The following is a 12,665-nucleotide window of genomic DNA, read 5'->3' as shown; positions in this document are numbered from 1 at the left end:
TATAATATAATATAAAAAATACTATCAGTATCAGGGTTCTTCCCAGTCCTTTACCGCATGCCGATTCCAACATGCCTTTAAAGCTTAAATGTGCCTCCTATTAGTCAGCTATACAGTTTCCCACCCTTTAGAGGAAACACTCACACACTCTGTGTGTTGTGATTAACTATAATATCGTATGTCTAATTTTTTTGGTGGCTTTCCAATTTTAGGTGATGGGTGGACCCAAAATCCGTGGATCAGTTCTTTACTGTGGTGGCACAAACTGGGACCTCATTGGACGACGGGAGTTGCCAAAAAATGGTAGGTCGTTTCGTATGTAGATGCATTCTGTCAGATATCTGTCATACAGTGCTCACCGGATACTTCTAAGGTGTTATTGATACATGTTGCATGTCTGGTGCCTGATGTTACGGTGTACAGTTATGTGTACAGTTTCTTGCAATTTTGTATTTTAGCAAAAGGAGCAAAGGGCAGAAACCTGTGGGCACCACATCGACTGAGTGGTTTGGAAGGTGTCCAAGTGAGAACGGTTGTGTCTGGTAATGCAGCCTGCCACAGTGTTGTCATAACAACGGATGGCGTGGCTATGAGCTGGGGTGAGTGCACATTTTAGATTGCTCTTATGATAATTATACTGATCAATTCCTTTTCCCATCAGTGAGTGGACTATGTAGTCAAATGTAATGTAATATGTATTTTACTGTGCTCAATGCAAATTTTGCTACATCTGTCAACTGTCTCTAGTCAAGTGGTAGCGCATACGATGGATATCTCATCAGAGCATGTGTATTTGATATTACGCGTCAGGTCGAAATGACAAGGGGCAGCTTGGGCATGGCCACGCTAATCGAGTCGACGTACCACAACGCATCGAAGCCCTGGCAGAAATTAACGTTGTCGATGCAGCCTGTGGAAGAAATCACACGCTATGCCTCACAGGTATGTCTTGGGGGCATTAGCGAATGGTTAGTTTCTGTGAATGTATACTTGCTTAATTAACATTCATGTGTCTTCCATCCAGGTTGTGGTTTTTTAGCTCATGTGACGAAGTCAGATGCAGCTTGTAGAATCGCATGTGCGTCCGTTCGTGATCCGTGTGTCTGTGTGTCCGTCAACAGTTGGGCACAAATCTTAACCGCTCGACGTACGGTCACGATATTCGGGACATCGGGGGGGGGGGATCGTGAAAAGGACTCGGGATGACCAATTTGGGGGTCAATGGTCAAAGGTCAAGATGTGTCAACGGAGGGGGAATATTTCCCCCTTAACTTAAGGTATAGGAGGAAATACGGAATTGCGTCACAAATATGAACGGCTCAACCTATCCTGTTAATATTCGGTGTAAATTCTAATCTTCGGTTCTAATATTCGGTAATATTCTGTTATAGTGTGATTGGCAGGAAACCCATCACCAGTGCGAAATTGGAGATCACAGGTCAAAGGGCAGTGGGGGAAAGGTTAGATATCAGACATTTTCTGAGGACATGGCCTAATGGACAGAGTGAAAAACTTTTTTTGTTTCAGCGCTGACCTACCATTTTTATCACTTTTTTGAAAGGACCATGAAATGTGCTTTCCACTGACGTGCGAAGCACGAAGAGTGTGACGTGCGAAGAGTAAGTGTCTGATAACCTTTTGGCCCTTAAGAGGAGGGTTAAACATGGATTTGTTGACTGTTAACAAAGGACTGAACTGTGTTTGATGGTACTTGTGTGATCGTGGAAGACTTAAATTTCTGCATGCAAAACTTACTTGAACAACGTTTACGCACCTTAAATCATATATGAACTTCATTCTCTATATGAGATTCTGTACGTTGGGAATACATTGTCAACTAGAGGCACTACAGAGTGCATACCACCGCCAACTAAAGTAACACTATAGTAGAACATTATCTATATTATGACACTACTGATAATATTAATGGACCTACCAATCCAGCCTTACACTTATCTATGAGTGACTTAGCTAGGCAGAGTGCACTGACGGAGTGCATATGTGTTAGGAGCTGGCTCGCTGCGCTGGCTGGCTGGCTGGCTGGCTAATATCGATTGCGCGAACACACGAACACAACGAAAAATTGACTGGTACCCGGTCCCACCTCTCGGCTTAGTTACTCGATGGGGGAATCGAGGTGGGAGCGAGTACCAGTCTAACGCGAACACACGAGAGCGAAAACATAACCTCCTCCAACTCCGTTGGGCGGAGATAATAACACTTATGCAAACGTCTGTTTTTGATTAAGGCCAACTATAAATAGTCCTACCTCGCAGGTGGGTGGCTGATAGTATCACAGCATGGGCTAAACGAAGGTAGCAACTAGTTCGGATTATCTATTACCTGCACCTAGTCAGTATGCACGCCATCTATCGGAACAGAGTGGGAAGAATGTCCCGGCAGGATAGGTCAAATGTATATTGCGCTCATAAGTGCAGAAAGAATTACTTTCTTAACTTCAGTTTAACCAATCTTGAGATAAGTAATTGCAGAAATGAATCGTCAAACCTACCAATGAAAATTTGCCAGTTTTGTACTGTCCTTGGCATGGCTCTCTCCATCGACGTTACAGTAGTGTGCAATGTTGGGATATGGTGGAGCATGCTGGCTTGTGGACGCTGCAGAGCCCGATGATTGACGGTCAGTCGAAATGTGTTGATCCTCCCCGACATTGAAGAAATCTGTACGTTATACGTGCGTCTGCCTTACCTCTGCCCGCCATCTTCGTCAAAAGTTTGCACGCCTCGTGGCGAAATCGGAATGTACATTTCAATCGATGACGTAACTCGTACAGTAGCGCGCCGCGTGGGTGTTATTTGTTTATAAACAATTTAGTCTGACTGACTCTCTCCCTCTCTCTCCTCTCGCCCGCTCTCTCTCTCTCTCTTTCTCTCGCTCGCCCCCCTCTCTCTCTTCCTCTCTCTTGCCCGCTCTCTCTCTCTCTCCCTCTCTCTTTCTCTCGCTTGCCCCCCTCTCTCTCTTCTTCTCTCTCTGCAATAAAATAAAGTTTGCTAAAATGATGTGTATGCAACTGCGTATCTGCATATCTGCGCCTAACAAAGGTGTCACTACCCACGACTGAAATGTTACATTTATAACCGTAGCAACAGACCTCAGATGAGCCCAGTGGCTCTGCGGCTCTTGTTTTAAGAAAAAGGGTGACTTGCAGGAATTGTGGTATTGAAATGCATGCGCAACTGTGTTTTGCACCAGTTTTAATTTGCGCGCAATTAGCGAACAATTAGCATTTTCCCACGGTTTCCTTATATTATTTTCACTGTTTCACACAATTCTACTCATGATTAAAGAAAATAGTATGCCACATGCAGCCGATTGACTTCATGTTAAATACGTTTTTATCATGTTCATTTGCAGATCGTGGCGAAGTATATGGCATGGGCGAAAACAAAATGGGCCAGCTTGGTATAGGGAACCAGCAACCAGCTGTGCTGATTCCAAAAAAGGTACGACTTAGCCCGTGGATTATTCGCTGTCGAATGTGTTCTTGCACTTACAACTGGCTTGATAGCTTATTATATTTACAATAGGACTACTTTGCATTTGTTCAATATTTGTGAGTGGTTACCTCTTGAAGCAGTATGTTAAATGGGTTGATTTTTTCTGCATGAGTTTGTATCACTCAATTACTCTATGACTAGACGTTTATTGTGACATTGTTTGGTTTATTGTGCATGTGCGCATATATGCACACACGCATGCATGCACGCACGCAGACATGGAGAGAGAGAGAGAGAGAGAGAGAGAGAGAGAGACAGATAAGTATACATATTAAATTTGTGTGATTATTGTAAATGTGTAAAACTTGTGGTATCTAGTTAACATAGGTGAGTGTTATAGAATGTTAGCATGGTTTCATTGAATATACTTTTAGATTCATCGCAAGGGACCACCAATTGTTAAGATAGCGTGTGGGGCCGAGTTCTCAGTGATAGTGGATCTTAATGGAAATCTCTACACACTGGGATCACCAGAGTATGGACAGTTAGGTGTGTGCATGCTTCATCTCTAATTTTTATCCATTCATAAACACAATCCAAAATGATGGGCTAAACTGTATGATATTCTGGTAAAGTATTGCCTCGTGAAATGTTTTTTTTATCATATTCTCGGTATTTTATTTTCCATAAATTTTACCAGATCTGCTATCATGGTCTCGTTCAGTGGTTCAACCCTTTTTCCGCACATTGTGGTGGCCATGGTTAACGAAAAACAATGTTTATGCTAGGTGGCAGCACTGCTTAGCGGGCAACATTGAGTTTAATTTCCTGGCACGTGACATGACCTCGACAAATTTCAATGCGGTATTTTTATAGCTATATAAAAAAATGTATATATATATATATATATATACATGTATGTTGGCGTGTACGAGCGTGTACGAGCGTGTGGGTGTGGGCGTGGGTTTGTACGTATGTGTAAAATAAAATAAATTACTCTTTATGTAAATTATGTTGTGGAATTTTAGTATATTCGTATATAGAACTTATATTTATATTTTTGTTTATAATACCAGCCTGTGCAGTTTTAGCACATCTAACTGTAAATATTGACGATTTCTGCTGCAGGCCACAACACAGATGGTAAGTATTTCGTCACAAGCAACAAATTGGCATACTACTGTGAGACAGTACCACGCCAGGTGGCGCTATTCATCGAGAAAGATCGAGATAATCGCATACAGCCCGTAATGGACGTCTTTATCACAGATGTTGCCTGTGGAAACAATCACAGTGTGAGTTGCACCGGATTGACTGTTTCCTGTATCTGTGAGGATAAAAATGGGGAAATGGGCGTTGGATGAGAGTCGGTTTGTTGGTTAGGGTACCAAGTCTGCTGCTAATATTCGAATCGTTAGTGACTGGTCGCTGTCAGCGGTATGTGAACAGGTGTCTGTGATAATTACTGCAAAAATTACACTGAGAATCATTGAAGATTGATGATTGAAAATCATTTGTCAATATTGAATGCATGTGGGTAAAAATGCCATTCAAGACAGGGTCTGATTTTGAAGAAATTACATAAATTATGCGATTATGTGAATCAATCCATTGCTAATTTCTATTATTGATGTATGCGTGTAGGCGAATTGTCGTGTAGTGCTGTCGTTTCTCTCGTGCTAATTTCAATTAGCATTACATAACATTGAACAACTTCCCCTAGTGATGTATGCGTGTGGGCGAATACTAGATGTAATGCTGTCGTTTCTCTTCTACTAATTCAGTAATTTCAATTGGCATTACACAATATTGAACAACTTCCCCTAGTGATGTATGCGTGTAAGGGAATAGTAGATGTAATGCTGTCGTTTCTCTTCTACTAATTCAGTAATTTCAATTGGCATTACATAACATTGAACAACTTCCCCTATTGATGTATGCGTGTAAGACTTACAGTGTAAGTGAATAGTTGATGTAATGCTGTCGTTTCTCCTACTAATTTAAGGTGGCACTGGACAACAAGAAGCGTGTGTACACGTGGGGCTTCGGCGGATATGGACGCCTCGGTCACGCCGAGCAGAAGGACGAGATGGTTCCGAGAATGGTGAAGTTCTTTGATGGTCCAAAGCGTGGCGCGTGTAGGATATTCGCCGGTTCCGCCTATACCATGGCCGTCAGTGAGCTTGGTAAGAGTCGCTAAGCGACGTTTTCATGTGGTACTTGCTAGGTCCTGTTATTCTTTTCTGCAATGATATTTCACCCGCAGCACAGTTAATTATTCTCAAAAGTTTAAAGGTTAAAATACCACTATTTTTGCATTACACTTACAGGTGCCCTGTATTGTTGGGGTCAAACGAAAGCAACTGGTGAGGCGATAATGTATCCGAAACCCGTTCAGGATCTCAGTGGCTGGACCATTCGCAGTGTGGGATGCAGGTTGGTCTATTGTTTTACTGCTACGAGGATGCACCCTGCTGTCGCCAAGTCACGAGTCGAGTGTGACTGCGAGTGTGGGAACTGTCATTATTTGCTATATGTATCTAGTTGGTGTCACTTACATATAGCTATTAGCTGTGTGGACGGAAGCTAACCGGTAACAAGTTTGTGAGAATTTGCTATTGGCACATATTAAATGTATATCTTCCCTTACACTGTTAAAGTTGTGTTTTATGGCATCAATAAATTGTTACTGCACCTTAATTACATTGCTCATTCACTTTTACAGCAACCGAAGCATTGTGGTGGCTGCAGATGAAAGCGTTGTTAGCTGGGGACCCAGTCCAACGTATGGAGAGCTGGTAAGCCCTCTTTTCTTTAGGAGTGATGGTTGCTCATTGTAGTGAAGTAAACAACTAACAGTTGCTCTATTTAGTCTACTCTTGGTATTATAGGGTTGAATGCAAAAACTTTCCATGATTTCCTTGTGATGTGACTCTTCCTGAGTGATTGTCACTCATGACCAAGCGGGGCTGTCGTGAAATGTCACCACTAAAAGCATTAATGCCTTTCAGGGTTATGGTGACAACAAGCCGAAGTCGTCGACTCGGCCCGAGGAAGTGAAAACGCTGGCGAAGCACTACATCTACGCTGTAGCGTGTGGCTATGGACACACGCTCATGATCGCCCGAGACGACTCGGAAGAGGAGAAGCAGAAACTCGAAACGCTACCGATGTTCAAGCCGTAAGTGGTGTCACACGCGAGTCGTCTGCACGTTATTCGCTGTCGACTCGAAAAGCAGAAACGTCGATGCTTTACAGTTACTGAACGGTTGCTAGCCACAAAGGGCAGTGCAGCCACATGCGTCAGCCGCCCAGCGTGAGCTGAACATTTCTTGCGGGTCAGAACTTTTGATACGATTTCAAGCGACTGTTGTCGTGCTGCCGGTGAAGCGGTTTTATTCATGAATTTGCTGGTTCATGAATGTTGCCGGTGGCACGTACTGGGTAAACACATCACTGGCTTGTCTGTGTGTGTGTGTGTGTGTTGTAGAAAGTACTACCATCACCCAAATGTCATGACACATACTTCTCTACCCCCTATCTCTTGGGGTTTAGTTGGCTCTCGTTGTACCATGAACTGAACTAGCGAATGTGAGTGTTCGTGGTCATTGGATTGTTGGCACGCTGTATATTATGTTAAAACATTTAAACGCCTCCACGTCAGTACCTCCCTAAATAAGTACGTTTAGGACAAGGTGTCACAGTAATGATTGGGTGGAGCTGCTGACAAAAGGGGTAGCTGTCTATCACTCTGAGCTAGTTTCTGTTCTGCAGATTCAATAATATTACCAGGGTGTGGTGCTGTAACAGCACACTGGTACTAATTTTGTACCCAAATGAGATAGAATGATGTTTAAATTCTTGAAAGCAATGTTCCTACATACTTATTCAAAACTGTAGGACACCTTCTGAGAAGCGATTCACAACTCACGACTTGGGTTTTCCAGAAGATGTCCGCTTCGTAGTAAGAGGGAAGTCTCAAAAATCAATTTGCCATGTTCTCGAGCGAGTACTACAAGAAATAGTGCTTGGAGTCGAACCATGTTGAAATCTCATGAGGCTAGATACTGTGTACATACTGTGACCTCGAATTTTCTAGTTTTCTGCATTCTGCATGATTTGAAACATATTATCATGTTTGTCGTTGACTGTTCCAAGTCCTCAGATATAATGCCCTTGTGATGCCATGTCAATTCTAGTGTTCCTCAATTGTGTTTATACAGAATTCTTCTGCCCGTGGCATTTTGATGTTAGAATTACTATGTGAAAAATAAGTTCAATATTACCGTTTCTGTGTTTCTGTACAGAGTAGAATATGTGTTAGCACCATCTGTTGCTGCGATCTCATTTGAGGATGTTCGCATGACAGTTGTCTGTATACATGATTGTACTGTGTTATACTGAATTTTGTAACGTCGGTGTTTACCAGTGTAGATTGTAATTTTAAAGTGAAAGTAAATGATGTAATAATATTTGGGGAGTGGTAAACGAAGAAGCATGTTTATGCCGTAGGGGCGTAGAGTGTTCTATTTGCACACGTACTTGCTGTCGTCAGATGCACATAGGGGCAAGGTTGTTGGTGGTGGGTTATTCACATAGCAGTTTTCCAGACCAGCGAAAACTGATGTGAGTGATCAGGACAGTGTACAGCATTTCCAGGCCTAGTAGGGTGTATTTCTCACCCTGCACGTGATGACACCACAGGCCTGTATACACAGAACTGTCCTCCATCGCAACCTATAGTTTTTAAATGGTTCCTTTATCATCTCTTTGTCTCCTTGATATATCTGTCAATAAGTTGTAATATATGTTTCCTGGATGGATCATGTTGTGTCGAGGAAAATGTGGTATGCCATTCACACAGTTGGTGAATTTACATGTGTGCACAGTTAATGTTATTCATATATAGATTGTGTAAGAATTCAGAGTGATTAGACTCCGATAAGCCTAATAGACCAACTACCTCTGAAAAATCTTTCGTAACCAAACGTCATGGAAAACCCAGTCCTATTCAATGGAATATAGGGAACTACATATAAATGTTAAAAGTTTTCGTGTAGTGCTTAAGCAGAGCAAGTACAAGCAGCCTATATCAAGACTGTTTCCAAAACATAAATATTATGTACATGTAAAAATTAACGTGAGTTAGTAGTTCTAATGAGATGGTCTTTTAATACGGTTGCCATGTATGATATCATACGTAACTACTGTTAGTTGATAACGACTTGACAGTTCCTTGTGTAAAGATTGTCTATATAACGAATTTACTACTTAAAGGGACTACGTCACGAATTTTCTATGGTAAAATTTGTTTAAAAAAAAATTGCCATTTTTTTACATTAAAAGTAAGAATTAACGGGACTAAGCAAATCGTTAAATTCTTACCTGATAAGATTGTTTCTCAACTAGTTAAAAATCCAAAAAACCTGGACGATTTAAATTAATGTTCTCAACATTAATTGCTTGCTATGGGCTATGTATGGGTCACGAGTGTATGTTCACATCAAACAATTATTATAGTAAAATAGGAAGTATAATGACGCAATTTAACCATAAAATGTGAACAGAATTACTTATATTTTGTAAAAAAGTGGAAATATTTTTTTCATTTTTTATTATTTACGGTGACGTAATCACTTTAATCTGCTTAATTCCAGTCTTTGGGCTAGCTTAGCTGGCAGTTATAGACTATACATCCAGTCACATAGTGATTTATAGCCCTTGGCCGCTTTACCCTGCAGCGCAGGTTTATAGAATGAGCTAGGTGGTTTATGTTTACATAGTGATGGTTTCAGTTTCAGTATGATGCATGCATGTGATTTGAGCATATCTCACAACTGTCATTACCTAATACAGCGGATTACCTTTAAACAGAAGCAGAGGTATATGATGTTTTTTGGTAAAGCTCCACAATTACTATTGCATGAGCGGGTCTTGCGTCGGTTAAAAATGCTACCGCTCCTGATGCGGTCGTTGGTCTATCGTCTCACACCCATCACTGGGTGATAAAGAGTAGGACTGAGCTCTGATTATATCCATTGATATCTTGGAGTTTGCTCGGATCCACTTGGCAAGCATGGTCACTCTGAGCTGTAGATCTGGCAAAACGAGAGGTCGAGTTTTGGACTGGAAGCGATCATTGCTCAAGATTGGTTCTATAGAAACATGCGTATATCAGTTGTGGCAAGAGAACACAGGTCCAGACCGATTTAATCGCCCCTTGTGTGGCAATTTAGGGTACCATATACCTTTTGACACACCCACTACACTGAATAGTCATCTGTCATTTACTCGAAATTAAAAGCATCTTCCAGATTTCCCCATCCCTATCCCCAACTGTTACCCCAGGCAAGACTAACAGTTATTTGGTGTAGCAGCTGTGTTCAAAGTTACGGTACCCAGCAACTCGTGTATATATTGTATCAAAATCAGCAGGTGTATCGTGGTAGTCTTAGTAGTATGAATTGGTGATTAAGCTAGTGGGCTAATAGTAATGTGTAACTATTCTGTCAATTATAGCGGCCTGATACAACAAAGTATAACAATGTAAGTATGGTTCCAGGGTATTTTGTATTGTGTATTAGCAAGTATGCTATGATTCATGACGGATATGGTTTTTCTCTGAGTTTAGATATATTTTGTAAATGCTGTATATATATATATATATATACATACATACATACATACATACATACATACATACATGTAATGTATTGAGCCGTTTGCATCGACTGAATCATCTCTGATTGATGTTCCTTACAATTATGGAATGGAGTCGGAATGATTACTCCAGTCAGTCAGAATGATTACTCCAAGGTCTTATTAAAACGCTTGTTTTTCACTTGTGCTCTAATTCTAAGTGCAATAGAAAAATCTGTTGTCAAAATTGCAGCCTGAACGTAGCACTGGAGTTGACAATATATGCAAGTTGAATCCATGAATAAACGAGTACTTTTATTGTCAGTTAATAAACTATTCCAATGGCACATTCCATTAGCTGGCAATGCAAAACAATTATGATAAGCCCTTGCATATGGATTTTCAGTTGAAACGGAAGGGAAAAAATCATTATTTTAATAAGGATTAAGAATAGAGACCGTGACTACATAAACCAAATTGCAACTGTCATTTGAACCACTTTTCATAATAATGAGCCACAGCATGCATTCGGGATTAGAACTCAGGATTAGTTAACCTTTGCAGGGAATATGCAGTGTCCATGACGTTAGTGCACTGGCGATAGAATCTCCAACTATCGTCATTTAGCAATATGCCTAAATACCTGGTGATGGATTTTATAAATCCTATTGAGTAATGATGGCTGTATCATGGCAACAAAATCTGATGCCTGTATCATGTATTCATCATGTATGGTCAAAGCAATTGAATCAATAAAGGAATTTACACAATATGTTCATAACTTGTTTCCTTATTAGTAGGTTCATTTGTTATTTGCCAATGCAGTAACAATGCTTAATAACTTATTTAAAATTAAATTTAAACGATAATCAATTGCACTGGGCCCACAAGTTTTGCTTAAAAATTATCTGTGACATGATGAAATATCTAACTAGTTGTACCTATATTACAGTGACACTATTTTTATTGGTTATTCAACAGTCTAGTAACTTATGTATAAAATAGACGTAAATGATTGTCACGGAAAAATCATTTGAAGTTTTTTTTTGCAAATTTGAACTGTTACTATTATTACAGGAGCGCGAGACTAGTATATGGTTATGTAAAATATATGCAGACACCGAAAAATGGCCGTGCCTATAATAAAATATGCACACACGTCATCATCTTTATAGTGACAAGTGTGGTCAGTAGTAGAAACGAATAGTAGTGTCGTTACATTTCACATGTGCCGATTTCCAAAATAGAACCTCACATGGCACCCTTTTCTATCCGCACCTACTGCGTGCTTAATGAACGTAGCCAGACGTCCGAAGACTTGCATCACATATGCTTGTCACTTGTGATCACGTATGCGATTTCATATTTTGTCCCCGAAAGACTACTGCACATGAGCAGAGGGAATGTTCTCACTGACTTGCTTTCAGGCTGGCTGATCTTGCTTCGACTGGAATGCTCTGATGCTGTTGTGTGCATCGTTGAGACGTTCAAGAATATTTGACAGTTGCGTCGCATCCAATTCAAACTGTACACCTTCCTCATTCTCCTGCCAGGAAATATTCATGGAAAAAATGACAACATAATCAGTGAGTACAGCAATAGAAATTTGTGAAGAGTTTAGATGTGTGGGCCTAACCCAGCATTAAAAAGCAATGAGATATTGTTAGGCACGCTTGGCTTTTTAAAAATAGGTTGCCAAAAAATGTTCCACTTGTCCTAATGAATGAGCATGTATGTGGTGCCACCTTGGGGTAGAAAGCGTAAAAATGCTGGCCCTTGTGGGAAGTCGGTCATAATAGTCTAAAATAATGGACGTACAGGTGGTGGATCCACAAGATCATGACCCTCTCCCTTTTCATGACTTCAGTCCTGATTTTTACAGTATATGGCAAAAATACTTTTCAGTTCAAATGGAATAGTGATTCAGAGTAGAAGATATAGAGCCAAAATCCATTGGATTGCAACTGTATTCCCCAATAAAAATCTAAGGGTTCCCCCTTCACCCCACATCAGCCAAACCATTGCTTTCAAAATTCCTGGATTTAATTCCGGTGCAATAGAATGGAAGTTGTTGCTGCGATAATAGGAGCTAGTTCTTGGTACAAGAAACTAGAATTGCAGTTTCATTGCAATTGAGACTAACTAACCAATGTGTGTCCTGAAAATATAAACAAGATTACTGAGGTTACGTGTGATATCGATGACTCACCTTGGAGGTGTGCTCATTAGCTACTTGTAGTTCAATAATAGCTGTGGGTACGTTGACCTCTTGCCCACTTCGGGATTGCACCTTCATGTCAATTCTCCAGTTCATCCCCTTTAGTGAATTTGACCAGCGTGTACGTGAGACCAAGCTGTCATGTATCCTGTAAATAAACAATTTTTTGTCAAACAGCTCGATTACACTACATTTTTAGCTCATCTGACATAGTCAGATGCAGCTTGTAGAATCGCATGATCGTCCGTCCGTCCGTGCGTCCGTCCGTGCGTCCGTCCGTCAACAGTTGGGCACAAATCTTAACCGCTCGACGTACGGTCACGATATTCGGGACGTGGGGGGGTAATCCT

General features: G+C 40.8%; 3 protein-coding genes across 4 annotated transcripts in view; 2 read left to right on the top strand and 1 right to left on the bottom strand.

Annotated features, from left to right (window-relative positions):
* The window catches only part of LOC106807969 (protein RCC2-like), a 20,952-nt gene extending 12,359 nt beyond the window's left edge, over positions 1-8,593 (top strand). The window contains exons 2-11 of the mRNA XM_014810496.1: positions 213-303; positions 459-599; positions 811-942; positions 3,376-3,464; positions 3,893-4,007; positions 4,587-4,753; positions 5,464-5,644; positions 5,789-5,894; positions 6,184-6,256; positions 6,470-8,593. Coding sequence (XP_014665982.1) covers positions 213-303; positions 459-599; positions 811-942; positions 3,376-3,464; positions 3,893-4,007; positions 4,587-4,753; positions 5,464-5,644; positions 5,789-5,894; positions 6,184-6,256; positions 6,470-6,643 — 1,269 coding nt within the window. The 3' untranslated portion in view covers positions 6,644-8,593. The remainder of the gene's footprint in view (positions 1-212; positions 304-458; positions 600-810; positions 943-3,375; positions 3,465-3,892; positions 4,008-4,586; positions 4,754-5,463; positions 5,645-5,788; positions 5,895-6,183; positions 6,257-6,469) is intronic.
* Positions 8,594-11,043: 2,450 nt separating this feature from the next.
* LOC106807970 (COMM domain-containing protein 1-like) overlaps positions 11,044-12,665 on the bottom strand; it is an 11,975-nt gene continuing 10,353 nt past the window's right edge. For both annotated transcript variants that reach the window (XM_014810498.1, XM_014810497.1), the window contains exons 4-5: positions 12,307-12,463; positions 11,044-11,643 (exon numbers count right to left, since the gene is read on the bottom strand). In XM_014810498.1, the coding sequence (XP_014665984.1) occupies positions 11,521-11,643; positions 12,307-12,463 (280 nt within the window). In that variant the 3' untranslated portion in view covers positions 11,044-11,520. The remainder of the gene's footprint in view (positions 11,644-12,306; positions 12,464-12,665) is intronic.
* LOC106807968 (ubiquitin-associated protein 1-like) overlaps positions 11,612-12,665 on the top strand; it is a 21,458-nt gene continuing 20,404 nt past the window's right edge. The window contains exon 1 of the mRNA XM_014810494.1: positions 11,612-11,683. Within this exon, the coding sequence (XP_014665980.1) occupies position 11,683 (1 nt within the window). The 5' untranslated portion in view covers positions 11,612-11,682. The remainder of the gene's footprint in view (positions 11,684-12,665) is intronic.

This window comes from Priapulus caudatus, unplaced genomic scaffold (assembly GCF_000485595.1).
Source record: "Priapulus caudatus unplaced genomic scaffold, Priapulus_caudatus-5.0.1 Scaffold245, whole genome shotgun sequence".
Taxonomy (NCBI): Eukaryota; Metazoa; Priapulida; class Priapulimorpha; order Priapulimorphida; family Priapulidae; genus Priapulus; species Priapulus caudatus.
The sequence above is the reverse complement of the archived record's forward strand: the minus strand, read 5'-3'. Positions and strand labels throughout refer to the sequence as shown.